This window comes from Calidris pugnax, unplaced genomic scaffold (assembly GCF_001431845.1).
Source record: "Calidris pugnax isolate Ruff unplaced genomic scaffold, ASM143184v1 scaffold31, whole genome shotgun sequence".
In the NCBI taxonomy this organism is placed as follows: Eukaryota; Metazoa; Chordata; class Aves; order Charadriiformes; family Scolopacidae; genus Calidris; species Calidris pugnax.
The window spans coordinates 10,045,930-10,060,041 of record NW_015090786.1 but is presented as its reverse complement, the minus strand read 5'-3'; the positions used below and the strand labels follow the sequence as shown (position 1 = coordinate 10,060,041).

The 14,112-nt window shown below is 43.2% G+C and overlaps 1 protein-coding gene across 1 annotated transcript; it reads right to left on the bottom strand.

The window, feature by feature from the left end:
- Positions 1-2,898: 2,898 nt before the first annotated feature.
- On the bottom strand, positions 2,899-11,390 carry LOC106902666 (prokineticin receptor 2). The gene is made up of 3 exons (XM_014966343.1): positions 11,235-11,390; positions 8,842-9,514; positions 2,899-5,174 (listed from the first exon to the last, which is right to left on the bottom strand). Exons 2-3 carry the CDS (start codon positions 9,336-9,338, stop codon positions 4,478-4,480), a joined length of 1,194 nt encoding a protein of 397 aa, XP_014821829.1. The 5' UTR covers positions 9,339-9,514; positions 11,235-11,390; the 3' UTR covers positions 2,899-4,477.
- Positions 11,391-14,112: the final 2,722 nt, after the last annotated feature.

The window sequence follows — 14,112 nt, the reverse complement described above, 5'->3', positions numbered from 1 at the left end:
TAGCGTCTGTTTTCTTCCTTGTGCTGCCCCAGGCAAGGCCATGGTTGGAGCGAGGCGTAGGATGCCCTGGTGGGGCTAGCCCAGAGGAGCCTGTTGCGGTGCCGTCTCTTTTCCAGTGCCGCTTCCAAAGAGCCTTTTGCGGTGACGTCGCAGAGGAGGCCTTGATGGCGCGGTGCCGGAGGAGTCAATGCTTGCGTTGCCGCAGAGGAGAAGGCCATTGTCTTCTGTGGTGTTCTCTGGATGGTATGGTGTGGTGTTTCTAGTATTGTATTTTATGTCTTGCATATGCTATGGGATGCTCTTTCTTGTACTTAGGGTAATATACCCAGCCCAATATTGTGTCCTTCTCTGTAGCACCCTGGACGATCTTCTCCTTCTTGCTGCCCAGTTCCTCTTGGAGTCATTCATCATGCCCTCCCAGGGAAGTCCTTCCCTCCACTTCTTTAGGGCTTTATTTACTGTCTGATTCTTTTGGTTTCTTCCTCAGCTGCAATTTTTTTTTGTTTGTTTTTGTCACCACATGGCTGTGGTGGAGTCTTTCAGCACCTGGGAGTTTTTGTAGCACTTCCATGCTTCGCTTTTTTGAGGCTTATACCTCTTTCATTGTGTTGTACCTCATGGCTTTTTTCTTGAGTATACAATGTGTCGTGTATTGGAGTGCTTAATGTCTCTTCTCCAGCAGTCTTCACCTCCTGGCTGATTTGGACCACTTCAGCACCTGGCTTTTATTGCAGAGGCAGCAGCTGGAGGGTGCTGTTGCTACAGGAAAGGCTGCCAGCCTGGAATCAGAAGGTGCATGTTTATATCTGAGTCAGCCCACAGGGAAAATTCCTGTCCTGACTGCTGTGACCCACTCTGGCCTTGGTTCTTACAGGTTCTTACAGCTCATCCTCCTTAGGTAGAGGGACAATGGTTGGAGTTTCTTTTCCTGCTATTGCTTTATTAAAACACATACTTTGTTTTCTCAGTGTCCATGCTGGGAATAACTGCTTTTTCTTCTCTTAATCATCTCTAAGCCATTCGGGCCACCATTTTAGTTTTCAGTTACACCTGTTTTTATGTTTTTCAGAGAGGCATTGTGAAGGAGCAGAGACTGGATTTTACCTTCAGTTGTCCCTGGAGGAGCTGCTGCAGAAGGAAGCAAGCCTATGGTTTTAAGCGCTGTTGCACAGGAGGACAGCTGAGCAAGAATCTGTCATGATAGCACCACATTTTTCCTTTTGGCAATAAAAACTGGAGCAGGACACAACTGAGACGTGGTGGCATCTGGTTCATTCACTGCATGGTTATATAAACCCTGCTAGCAGCTCTCAGGAGAATGCCGCTCTCGCACCCCCTCCTCATCCGCGACACGTCTCACAGCTCCTGCATGGTGAAGTCCTTACCGCTGCTGTGCCACTGGAGCTAATGGTGGGCAGCTGGTAGCTGCAGAGGTCTCACTGCAGTTTTTGCTGCCTTCCAGTGGGTAAGGGCTTATGCTGGAAGGGGCTGCTTCTCCTCCATGGCTGATGCTGCCCTTCTTCCAGCTTGTGCTTTTCTTTGTTGAAGCATGACTTGTGTAGAGCTCCAGGTAGGTGCAATCCATATTCAGTTACCTCACTAAATGTTGCCGTTGAATCTAAGTGAGAAAGTGTTCCTGCAGGGAGGGGCTGGGCAGAAGGCAGCAGGGGACCCTCACCTGACAGGGAGCAAAGGGAGCACCCATCTCTGGAGCACCTATTGGCACCCACGCTCCCTAGCCTGTGTTGTATGGGTACAAAAAGAAAGGCCTTTCTGTTATTTTTTTCCCTGCACAACTCATGTAAGCTGTGGGGCTTGTGAGGTCTGGACCCCTCCCTCGGCTGCTCCGCTTGGACTGTGTCCTACCTTCTTCCCCTTGCCTGAGGGAGCCAGTCAGGTCAGGGCCTTTCCCTGCTGCACACTTCTGCACTTAAAGGGAGCTTTTAAATGACTTTAAGAGTCTTTTAAATTCTCCTCTTAAGTGCAGTCATGGGTGGCAGGCAGGTTCTAGTCAATGGAGGAGGCCATACCCTGTCACTCCCTTGATGAAATGAATTCTGTGTGGATAGAAAAAGCTCTGTGGGGTTTCTGGCCCCATGCAAGACCCCTGGGCTTGTGCTGCCCTGGGCCCCTGGTTGCTGGAGCTCAGTTTAGGAGCAGGCATTGGTCCCTGAAAGTGAAGCCTGTGACCAGCTTTGGGGTGTTTGGAGTTGGTGCAGACACAGGCTAAAGGCAGTAATTTCCAGAATTTTAAAGCAATTCTTTTCCCTGGTTTTTGCTTGGTACCGTGTTGCTTGGTGGTGGTTGAGCTTTTTTTCAAAATAACAACCTAAGGTGAATTTCAAGTGTGGAAAACTGTCAGTTGTTTGGATTTGTTGCACCAAGAAAAGTCTCAGAAAAACAGATGGAAGGAGTACCAGGGCACTAATAACAGGTAGTATTACTGGCTAATCCCCAATAACTAGTACAGGTTTCAGGAGATAAATACAGGTGCCTAGTTTCTGAAGAAACCATGGAGAGACCAAGGAGAAATTGCAAGATTAAGCCTCGTGATGATGAAATACTGCAACTTTCTGGTCCTTTAAATTTCTTTGGCAGTCTGGGAAGCAAATGGATTTAGTACTTACCCTTTTCAAAAACGTAATTTTGAAGAATGACTTCAGAAATTGTTTTGCCTGATAGAGCAAATTATGAGATCCTCTCCAACATGTTATTTTTTAAGAGCAGCTAATGACGAGAGGATTTGAGCACTTTAATGGATCTGAGTATCCTTTTGTCATTAAATATAATTGATCAGCCTCGTAGTTTTCTTTAGCAGAAATGGGATAATTCACATTAGTCACTTGGGTAGGAAAATTCTAGCTAAGGGAAAAATAGAAAAAATAATTCACAATGTGATATTGACTGCATGTTTATTGTTTTATTGGCAGGATTTGCTGCTCACTTTAAATTCACAAATAGACAAATTATTTACAAAAGCCATTTACTCCAAAAGTAGGCAGTACCACATACTTTGTCATCACAACAGAAAAGACAATTTCAATACACAAAAGTCTCTGATATCTTATGTGTAGTTTAAATGAGTAGGTATTACTGCTACTGTCACCTGCTTTATCACGATTATCAGTTAAGAACCACCCACCCTGATGTTGCACAAAATCAGAATAGTAAAAACAGCACTGGAGGAGGCAATGCAGAATTCATCTTAAGTTGTTGCTTCATGTTTGACCAGAGAATGAGCTACTCAAGTCAACCAGTGACTGGCTTGCTGAAGCCTAGAGTCCGTCTCCATTGTTTGTAGAAGGACAGGTTGTCTCAAGGTGTCTGTGCTATGTTGGCCCTACTTGTACATTATTTTGAAGGTGTACATAGACTTGATAAGATATCTAGGCCTGGTTCAGCAGGATGGATTTTTTTTTCCCACTAACACGCTATTCTTTTACATGGGTCCCACTGCAAAACAAGTTGAAACACATGAAATTCCATCTGAACAGAAGAAAACACTTTTTTACTCTGAGGGCTATTGAACACTGGCACAGGTTGTCCAGGAGGCTGTAGAGTCTCCATCCCTGGAGTCAAAGCCCAACTGGACACAGTCCTGGGGAACCTGTTCTAGCTCACCCTACTTGAGCAGAGGGTTGGACTAGACAGTCTGGAGACCTTGCTCCCCACCTCTATGATTTTCTATGAAGACTTTTCCAGTGACTCAAGGCAGCAGAAGCTGGCCATAGGGTTCCAGGAGGTGAGAGAAGGGAACAGGCCCCTTTCAATATGTAACTGTGCCATTTCCAAATACATAATAAACAGAGCAACACTGCATCAATCTACAGAGTGGAATGCTGATAGAATATTCTTAAATGAGGTGTCACAGGAAGAGAATTGAGGTTTTCACTAGACTGTGAAGCAGTAGAGACTGTGCCTTTCATAAGAGCATGCTGCGCATTGGACAATAGAAAGCTGGTAGTCTGTAGACTTCAAGGAGCTTCATTATGAGGGATAAACTGAGAGGATAAAGAGTGACATGAAGCAACATGGGCATTTTTGTCATCCTTCTTCTTGTAAGCAGAAGGACAACAAATAGCTTGAAGGTATTAACGATAAGCTCAAAGGGGTTAAGAGAGTTCTCTTAAGAAGAAACAAAGCGACATCATTGCTAGGATCAACAACCAACTCTTCCATCATTGTAATAGGCTTTAATGCATTCATAGACCTTTTTGTTCACCTTAAATTTTAAACAACTCTAAAATGAGTGTCTACATCCCAAATTTACAGATGGGTGAACTGAGCACGGCATCTGAGTTATGGGGTTATACATCAGTCCAGTGAAAAGTATTCTGGTGGAAATGCACAGTAGGCTGCTTTTCAAGGGCTCTCACCAATGGTGGATATTCCCACAGCCAAGGGAAAAGCTTCTGAGGAGGCATTATTTCCTTTTTACCCTCTCTCCAAAGTATATGAGATTAGAACTGCAGAAAATTCATTTCAGTTTTATGCAGTCTACCTCCTCTGTAACTGGCATTGCACTTGTTCTCAGGTCTAAATCTGTGCTCGATTTGCTTCCGTTGTATGTTGATCTCCATCTGAGCAACATGATCTTCTTGAAATACTTCATGGTGTTGTTCTTTACAGTTACAAAACACATGGTGTTTATCATGCTGTTACTCATAGCAATGCATTCAACTATGTAAAAAGCAGTAAGATAATGCTTCTCTTTTACAAAGATGGTGGGAAAAAAGTCACGGACAATTGTGAAGCCATAGAAAGGTGCCCAGCAGAGAACATAGGCAGTCAAGATGCACATCAGTACCATAACGGTTTTTCTTCGGCATCGAAGCCTCTTTCTTATCTGTTCTGTCTGAAATCCTGGTACGGTTTTAAACCAGAGCTCCCGAGAGATCCTGGCATAACACAAGGTCATTGTAATCACAGGTGCAACAAATTCAATGCCAAAGATGAAGAGGAAGTATGATTTGTAGTACATCTGCTGGTCAACTGGCCAAATTTGACCACAGAAAATTTTCTCCTGGTTTTTCACTATAAATAGCACCGTTTCAGTAGCGAAGTATGCAGATGGGATAGCTACGAGTATGGAGACGATCCAGACCAAGGCGATTAGGAAGGTTGCTGTTTGATAATTCATGCGTGGTTTCAATGGGTGGACAATGGCCAGATACCTGGAACAGACAAATACATTAAAAATGAAATGTGAAAACACTATGAGTCACAACACACTTCAAAATGCAAGTGGACGGAATTAGGCAGAAGGAAATTGCTGTCATTCTTAAAAAGGGAACCTGACAAATTTGTCTATGAGGAGAGCTCAGAATATTTTCCGAAGTAGCAGCCTAGAGCCGAGTTCCTAAATCTAGGCAGAAACTCTGGAGTGAGTGGCTGAAGAGGTTGTTAAAACAGTGGGTACATGGCAATCTGAAAATCTGAGCATATATTAGGGGGTCTGGAGATGGTTTTAAGACCTCAGTCTTAAACTCCCACCTGTTAACAAGATCAAACTGAAAAAGTTGTAATTTTTATCACAAAGTTTTTAACACAGATCACGTGTCTGGGAGTTACAGAAAGACTGGAAGAGAAGAAAGAGAGGTAATATTCCTATTACTAAGAAATACATTTGCAGGACCTAGCACGATACTCAGGTGATGTCATATCCAGGATGTGCCATGATACAGCATCTGGAAATCCTTTGGTGGACAGCACATGTTCAGGTGAGAGTTTGAAACATGCAGTGCTATACACCTAGTCAGGTGCAGGTGAAAAACCAAACATGTAGAAACAAAATAGTGTTTTCTTTAGGCAGAGAACTATTTAAATATACTTAACTGGTATTGTTATTATATGTATATATATCTCTAAAATATACATAACTGGTTTTGTTATTTTCTTGGTTATTCCATGGGGTGCAAAGAGCTGAAGCTAGTGAATGGTTACAGGTAAGCATGTTTGCAAGCCACCAACAAAGGACTATGTATCCATTTTCTGACCATGCAAATTTTTATTTTGTCTGCTGGCAGTGACTATTGCTAATTAATCTTAAATGTGCTGTGTTAAGTAATTTGCCAAACCATAAAACTTGAGTTAGGTATTTGCACTCCTTATGACTGTAAAGCTGCAAGGTGTACTGCAGTGTTTCACAAAGAAGTGTGGAAAAATGACAGTACATTACTTAGAAGATCCATCAATTACCCTTGATTCAGTTACAAAAGGGCTAGGACCAGATGGCATTCACTCTGGGATTTTTTGTTTGGTTGGATTTTGTGGGGGATGGTTTTTTAAGATGCTCTAGATGTAAGAAGAGCTTACAATAGAGTACACTGTCCCACAAAGATTAAGATATTTCTTCCAAAAGGAGATTTTTTTCAAGAGACGCTTCAGACCTCCCAGTACAATTGTATTTAACAGAAAGGACTGTTTCAAAAAGTGGAATTTGTTATTATTCGGAGGGTTTTCTGTCTGTATATATTCTATCCTTAGATAGCATCCACAGGATATATTCATTCTACAATAAAATGGAAAGTCAGTGGTGCTTTTCATCAGCCAGGTCTTGGAAGCAGATGAATTGTTCATCACTCTGAATAGCGCAGGCTAGATGTCAAGGGACAGCAGAATTACTCAGTCTCATTGTGGAGCTGATAAATGAGTATTTTTAGCTCAGGTCCTGTGGAAACAAGGTTGTGGGAAAATGTATGTGTGTGCAGTCATAAGTATGCGTATCTACTCGGCAGAACATTTGGCTGGATGGGGTAAATCTCTACAAGAGAGTCTGGACGACGCTTTTGTGGTGGATTTCCTGATTTTCATTGCTTGCCACACTAGGCATGAACTGAGTTTGGATGAAATTACCCTGGAAGATGTGCTCTAAAAGTGTACATGAAACACACCAAGTGTTTGTGGTCGTTCAGTCCACAGGACCCAGCTAAAGCTAAACCCCACAAAATATTTACAGGGTGGACATTGGACCATAGCACAAACTCCTGCTTTTTAACTCCTCTCCTTTCACATTGTGTTATTTTCTAGTGTAGATGTGGCCTTAAATATGTGAAATTCCTATGTTTCATGTGAATAGACATCAAGGAAGGTGAAAGCAACCCGTACTCGAGGGAAATCCTGTGGGACAGACTTACCCTCTCTAAACAGGTGAGGCTTTTTGAATGATCTAAGCATGGGAAGACTTTTGTTAGGAGCCTGTTCTTTTTCAAGGCAAAAGTCAATGACCCACATGACATAACCAATATGGAATTGTTGATTGTTGAATGAGGTTTCTCTCTGTTTACCACGTCAAAAGCTCATAAAAAAAAAATAAATGCAGTGAAACCAAAACACTATGTTCTTATAACAAACTTCAGTGATTAATCATTTCCAGGATTGTTTTTAAAGATGCATGGGAAGATATGCTAGAAATCTTCTGATTTCTTAGCAGGCGTAAGGGCTCAATGACCCATGTTACTTCATCACCCTGGGATGCACTAGCAGAGCTTTCCAAGAAAGTTTTTTAGATGTTGAAAAAGATAAGTAGAAAATGGTAATGCATACATGATAGTTTTCAGAAGCTTAACGCTGAGTCCTCAGCTGCTGTTCAAAGGTTATTTTGTTAGACACTTGTTAAGGATTTGTTTCATAGGAGCTGATTGTCCTTTCCCCCACACCAGGCAAAACATCTCTGAACTTCCCCAGAGTCTTTCCACAGACTTCTGTTGACGTCAATAGCATCTGAATCAGCTGCGACAAGCTGTATCTATACGACCATCAGCAGGGTTAACTGCTCCTGAGCTGTCTTTTGCATCAGGTACCAAAAACTATGCAGCATTAGACTAGAACTAATGGCACAAGAGAGAAATTGGAAAAAAAAAAGGAGGGGGATGTGGGAATCATACAGTGTGTATATGCAGAGGGTGTACAGAGGTGTACATTGTGTTTGTACATAAAAGATGACTTCCTGTGATCGCCTTTCTGTAAAGAGTTTACAGAAACGGGTTTCTGGCTTTCTGTGAGTCAGTCGTGTCAGACTTATGTCAGCGTGAAGCTGATCCTCAGTGTTTGCATCCATCACAGTCTGCAGTGTACGAGGCTAAGAGAACAGGAGTCATAAGAAAGAATACGATGAAATTATATTGTTAAAATTCCGGGAGTGAGAGGCAGGCATAGAAATATCTCAGGATTCTAGCGTAAAGCAGGTAGTGTTACAGGTGGATATCATTATTTTCTGCTTACACCATCATAAAGGCTGTAGGAAAATCTCTGCTAAACTGGGTTTTTATCTATCATTTTATCACTTTCTGGACAGTGCCATAAATATTGGTGCGATAAACTCACCTGTCAAATTCTGTATCACCAGTCAACTATTTCTATTGCTGAAGAGTATTTACTTCACTGTTTATAGGAAAGGTTAGACTCGGAAAAGCTGTGTAGGCCACTAGTGATGGTTCCTTAGAGATGTGTGGTTGGGATCAGGATTATATAGTGCTGATCAACACCCTCATCTCTGGGTGTTTTCTGTTTTGTCTCTCTTTCTCTTCTTTCCCTTATTTCATAACTCCTCTCCTATGCTTGAATCAGGCATATCTTCATGAAAGAAGAAACAATTTTAATAAATCAAAATTCTTTTCCCCTGGAATGTTCAATTAAGAAATTCCCCCTGAGTTTTCTCCCAGGTAATGTCATGATCTCATGTGATTAGATTTCTATGAAACAAGCTACCCGGGTCTGTATAGTACCTACCTTGACGTCAGATCCTACAGAGCAGCTGAGCATGTTAAAAACCTAGACATCTGGACAGCCAACCCCAGGGGCTCTGGCCATCTCCTTGTGCAGTGATAGCACCCCACTTACCTGTCAACCGCTATAGCCAGGAGAGCGTTGGTAGAAACATAGAGGGAGACGGTCCTTAAGTAGTTGACTGAGGCACAGAGGACGTGGCCATGCTCCCAGGACAGCTGCCGCACCACATAGTAGTCCATCTCGAAGGGGCAGCACACGATGGCCACAATGAAGTCCGAAATGGCCAGGTTTGCAATCAGCAGGTTGGTGAGGTTTCTCAGCTTCTTGTAGCGGGCGAGAGCAGCTATGAAGATGAAGTTGCCGATGCCACAGACCAGCATGATTCCAACCAGGGCCACCCCAATCACAATCTTGGCTGCAAAGAAGGTGCGGGTTTTGGTCATGTCATCTTCACTGTCCAGTGGCAGGTCGTAATCGCTGTAACTGAAATTGAAAGGGAAGGAGAAGTTTCGCAAGGAGGTTAAATCCCCATCGTGGAGATTGTAGATTGCAGCAAAGTTGAGGTTGACGGTAGCATTTTGGTTATGTTCAGCTTGCTTCGTGGCCATCTCTGTCTTCTTTTGACACGCGTGGCTTGCCTGGCCCTTGGTTTTGTGTTAGAATTACCCAGGGTGGCAGGGCACGGCGGTGGCAGGTGAGAGACCTCATCCAAAGCTCCTGAGCAGATAGTCACCTTGTCTTTGTCCCCATGAGGTTATCGAGCAACAGCCTCATTTATCTCCTTCTGTGACAACAAAAAGAGGAAAACATTTCCTGAGAGGAAATTACAGCAATTTTCTGTGCTTGAGGGAAAGCAATAGCCACCTTATTGCCCCACAGCTCTATTGCTGGCTGTGCACAGTGGGAAGAAATACCCTGTGAAAGGATGCTTCTGTTATCATAAAATCCCTCGAGTTGCACAATACACTGGTTGTTACACCCAGAAGTTTTATCTACCAATGATGAAATTTTGTTTTCAGCACATAGCGAAACAACAATATAGGAGTGTAAAGTCCAGTTTAAACCTCTGCCAGTCTTCACGCCCATAGTGCTGCCACCCCCCTACAAGGTGAAAAAAATAAAATGAGATGACACCTCAATTTGCTGAAAAGTATCTGATGTGCCTTTTGGACAAAGTTTTTGCTTTATACTAGATGTCTCAGTCAGAGCAATGGCCAGTCTTCACGCCCATAGTGCTGCCACCCCCCTACAAGGTGAAAAAAATAAAATGAGATGACACCTCAATTTGCTGAAAAGTATCTGATGTGCCTTTTGGACAAAGTTTTTGCTTTATACTAGATGTCTCAGTCAGAGCAATGTGGTAGGTGAGAATGAAAGGAGAACTGATGTCCTGGCTTCGAAATACATTTCTTAATTAACTGAGAGTTGCCAGGACCCAAGAAAGCAGTGAAGCCAGCACTTTCCTTTTTTACAGCCATTAATTGAGTAGGGGGACCAAATTTTCAGCCAGCATAATCCATTATTGCTTCTCTCAAACCAGTGGAGCTCTGCCAATTTGCATAGACAAGTTTTTGTCCCATGAACCAGCTTTTAGGGCGTTGCTGTGAAGGCAGACCTGCCATTCACGGGGAGAGTGCTTCCACAAACAGGCTCTTGAGATGAAAGGGGAAATCTTCCTTAAGCAAGTCAAAGTGCCTTGACTTCTTGAAGGTGCGGAGGAGCAGGCTCCCCTCTTTGTACTGCCAATTGTACCAAATGTTAAAAATTGATCTATTGAGGAAATAGTTAATTAAGAAATGTATTTCGAAGCCAGGACATCAGTTCTCCTTTCATTCTCACCTACCAAATTAAGGAAAAAAAATCTAATCCACTCCCTAATTTTGTCTCTAGTCTGTATCAAAATGCTGGGAGGGCTGCCTTCTTGCATCTTCCCATGCCACATCTGCCACAGACTCCGAGCTGTCAGGACAGTCCCACCCCAGCCCAGAAAAGACTGAGAAGGCATTACTGCTTTTTCTGCTTTGAGACAGCAGGGCTTCAGGGTGTCAAATGCTATTAAACAATGTCCATCATGGCTACAAAGAACAGTCTGCAGAGTGGAGCTGTTGTCCCCTTCTTTCCCTGGAACCACCCTCAGCCCCCGATGTACCAACGCTTAATAAATTTCTGAGAGAAACTCTCTCGTAAACTTCTGCCTGCACATTGCTTTTCAAACTGAGAGTTGCAGAACAACAGAATAGCAGAAAGCTAAAACCTGAAACAAAATAATGATTGAAACAATTGACTGCTTTACAAGAGATCCCCACAGCTGCCTGGAAATGCGAACATTCATTTAAGAGAAGTACTAAATAAATACTTGGATGAAAAATCTGTATGTTGGTCAAATCGAGGTGTGGTATCTATTTCAGACAGGATTTTCTGCAAAATGCCAAGAGAGAGCTTTAAAATAAATAAAGACAACCCAACCATCCATAAACTGACATAACACCATCAGCTAACTGTACCTGCACTTGCTCTTGTCTTCTTGGAGGTCTCGGGCACCCTGGGGATAGCCTCCAGCTTTCTCCCCGGCAAACGCGCCGCTATCGCTGGAGCAGAGAAAGGATCACTGAAAGCAGCCAGAGGACTTCACTGAATGATCATTTCTTTCCCAAGCAGGTTTGCCCTGCAGCTCAGGGGAGGATGGCTCCGCTGTCTCTATGCATGCATCTAAAGCCTTTTCTCAGTGGGAGGCACCTTGAAGCTGTCCATGCATTTCTGATTTTAAAGAGGCAGTGCAATACGGAGACAATAGAGCACAGCCCTGCTGTAAACCCCCTGAATGCACGGAATCAGTGCAGTGCCTTTGTTACCAAGTCTGAGCATGGAAGGTGTAAAGACCCGGTCTGCACTTGGTCTTTGAGTTTTGTCTGTGCTGGGCAGCAGCTACCTAGACCTGATGTGACAGAGAAGGAAAATACAAACCTCCCAGTGGAGAGAAGGGGGAGGAAGGAGGGTGAACTGCTTTCCCAGGGACCTTTCTCTGTGAAGCTCTCCCCAGCTATTGTCTTTAGGACTGCTGCTGTGGCAGCTCCTGCAGAAGGAGGGTCAAACGTTGAATAGCTATAAATCAGAGGACCCTGACAGCTTTCCTTGCCCTCTCAGGGAATTACTCAGAGACAAAAAGTGGCAGTGGATCCTTAAGGGCTTGATGTCCTTTGCTGTTGCTGCCTCCCTGTTGCTGTGAAGCACTCGCACCCCAGGGAGTAGTTCTCCTGATTCCCAGTTTTCCAGAAGGAAATGGAACGCCCAGCAGATCCTGGGTCCTCTTCTGTATCTCCAGTCTTATTCACGTTAGCTGACTTTTTCCAAGATGTGTAGTTAGGATACATTACTTAGTCCCCAGCAAATGAGACTGTAGGAGGCTGTAGAAGGTCATGAAGAGTGTAGAAGGTTTGCAGAAAACCTAAAATATGTGGTCTACAATGCACACTCACAAGACGTGGCTTTCATGGGTTAGTGGACGTCTATCTCTAGAAGGAGGAGATAAGAAAAGAAAGCTGTTAATGTAAAATATGTCTGTGGCGAAAGAACCACTAGTGTGACATTTCTTCCAGAAAACCTGTGGAAGGCCAGAGAGTCCCCACAATCTGGAGCCAGCAGACAACATTAAGAATGTCACAGCAAATACTTCACTTGGCTTTATTTTTAGCAGTCAGTGTAATATGTGAAAAGCTATTAAGGGAAAATCAGGTACAGTCCACTTGTTGAATTCTGTCACAAAAAAATGTAAATATAGTAAATATAGGGAGAGGCAAAGTGAACTTAGAGCGTGCATCAGAATCACATCTAAAAGATCCCTGAAATGGGTCACATAAACCTTAAATGTCCCTTAAGAAAAGCTAGTAAGTACACTAAAGGGAGCTCTTGCAAACTTTACATTAGGAATATGCAAGATCTCTTTAAGACTTTGTTCAGCTGTCTCACATTATCTAGTGAGTTAATCAAGCAACATGATACCCAAATATTTATATTCCTTTAGGCCAAAACCTCAGCTGCTGCAGAACCGTCTATCCCCATTGACTCAAGGCAAGTTGGCATTGGAGCTTTGATAACTACAGCCCCTCCAGATCTGCAGTTCATGCTCGGTACGTAACTTCTGTACAGCCCTTGTTCCACGTACAGTGCTCCAAGTGATTGGGTCGAGCTGTTCCTCAGAAAATGCTCATAATATTGTGAAATGGTGTGATTTGCATGTGCTGTGCAAGGCAGTGCTTTGTAATTTGTTGAATGGAAATGGTTGAATAGACAGTGATACCACTGGTCCTGAGAGCTGCCCTTACAGCCAAATGGGCAGAGTGAAGGTTAAAAGGTAGGTCTAGAGCAAATGGGCTGTGACAGTGATAGTGACTCTAAAGCCGTGGGGTATATGCAGGAGGATTTCCCAGCTGGAGACGCTGTGTAAGAAGTCCAAAAGGCTACCTTCAAAAACCATAGTTTCCTGTGACTTCTGGTGTAAATGTGCTGAAAGAGCAGCTTCCTGGGGCAGCCAGGCTGCCCTGTGGCACAGGCAGACGTATGTCTGTGCACAGCTGGGAGTTGTGTTGTCCCAGCTCTGCCCAGTCCAGGGGCTTTGCAGCCTACAGATCTCTTCTTCATGGGAACAGAGCTCTGGGAGGCTTGTAGAGCCAAAGTCCCCATTTTTTTTTTTTAGAATGTTTTTTATCACATGGTTCTGGTGTTGGACTTCTGCTTAAGAGAAGGTTTCTCCTTGATAGCTTTTATTGGTGGTTCCAGTGACTTCCCCAGTGGTGTCACAACATTTTACACAGCGTCACAGTGCATTTCCTGAGACCAGTGTTACCAGTTTGATGAATTCAGGCTGAGAAAGAAAAGTTGATTATGAAAACTATTATGTAAACAATTTACATTCCTCCTGTTGGCTTGTTTTTTTCATTAGTATGCTCACAGTTTGAACAGGGAAATTATTTGGAGGCTAAATGATGCAAAAAAGATTGCAGTGTAAAGTACTTGTTCAGAGACTTTCAGATAATGAATTTCTAAAACTTGCATTTAGGCTGGGAGCATACCTAAGTACTCTGGCCTTTCATTTCAAAACAGCAAACTCACTAGTTACTGTCTAATTTTTCCTAATTGCTAAATAAATTGGACTCTGAGCGAGGTAATTAATCCTAGGGGACTTACATAAGCTTTGCAGAAAGTATAGCTAGGGTTTTTAAAAGGTTGCTAATACAAATCAGTTGATGAGATGTGACAAAAACATCATATGTCCTGTGATTTTCTGGAAAAACAAACAAAAGGTAACAGCACACGAGTTACAACCATGTGTATTTCTGCTCAGGATTCCAACCAGACATTCAGCTCAGGGCATTTACTAAATCT

Excerpts from the sequence above, each read along its gene's own strand:
- LOC106902666 (XM_014966343.1), bottom strand. The coding sequence starts at position 9,338 with ATGGCCACGAAGCAAGCTGAACATAACCAAAATGCTACCGTCAACCTC. Across the intron at positions 5,175-8,841 it reads CTGGCTATAGCGGTTGACAG|GTATCTGGCCATTGTCCACC; the intron begins GTAAGTGGGGTG and ends TGTCTGTTCCAG.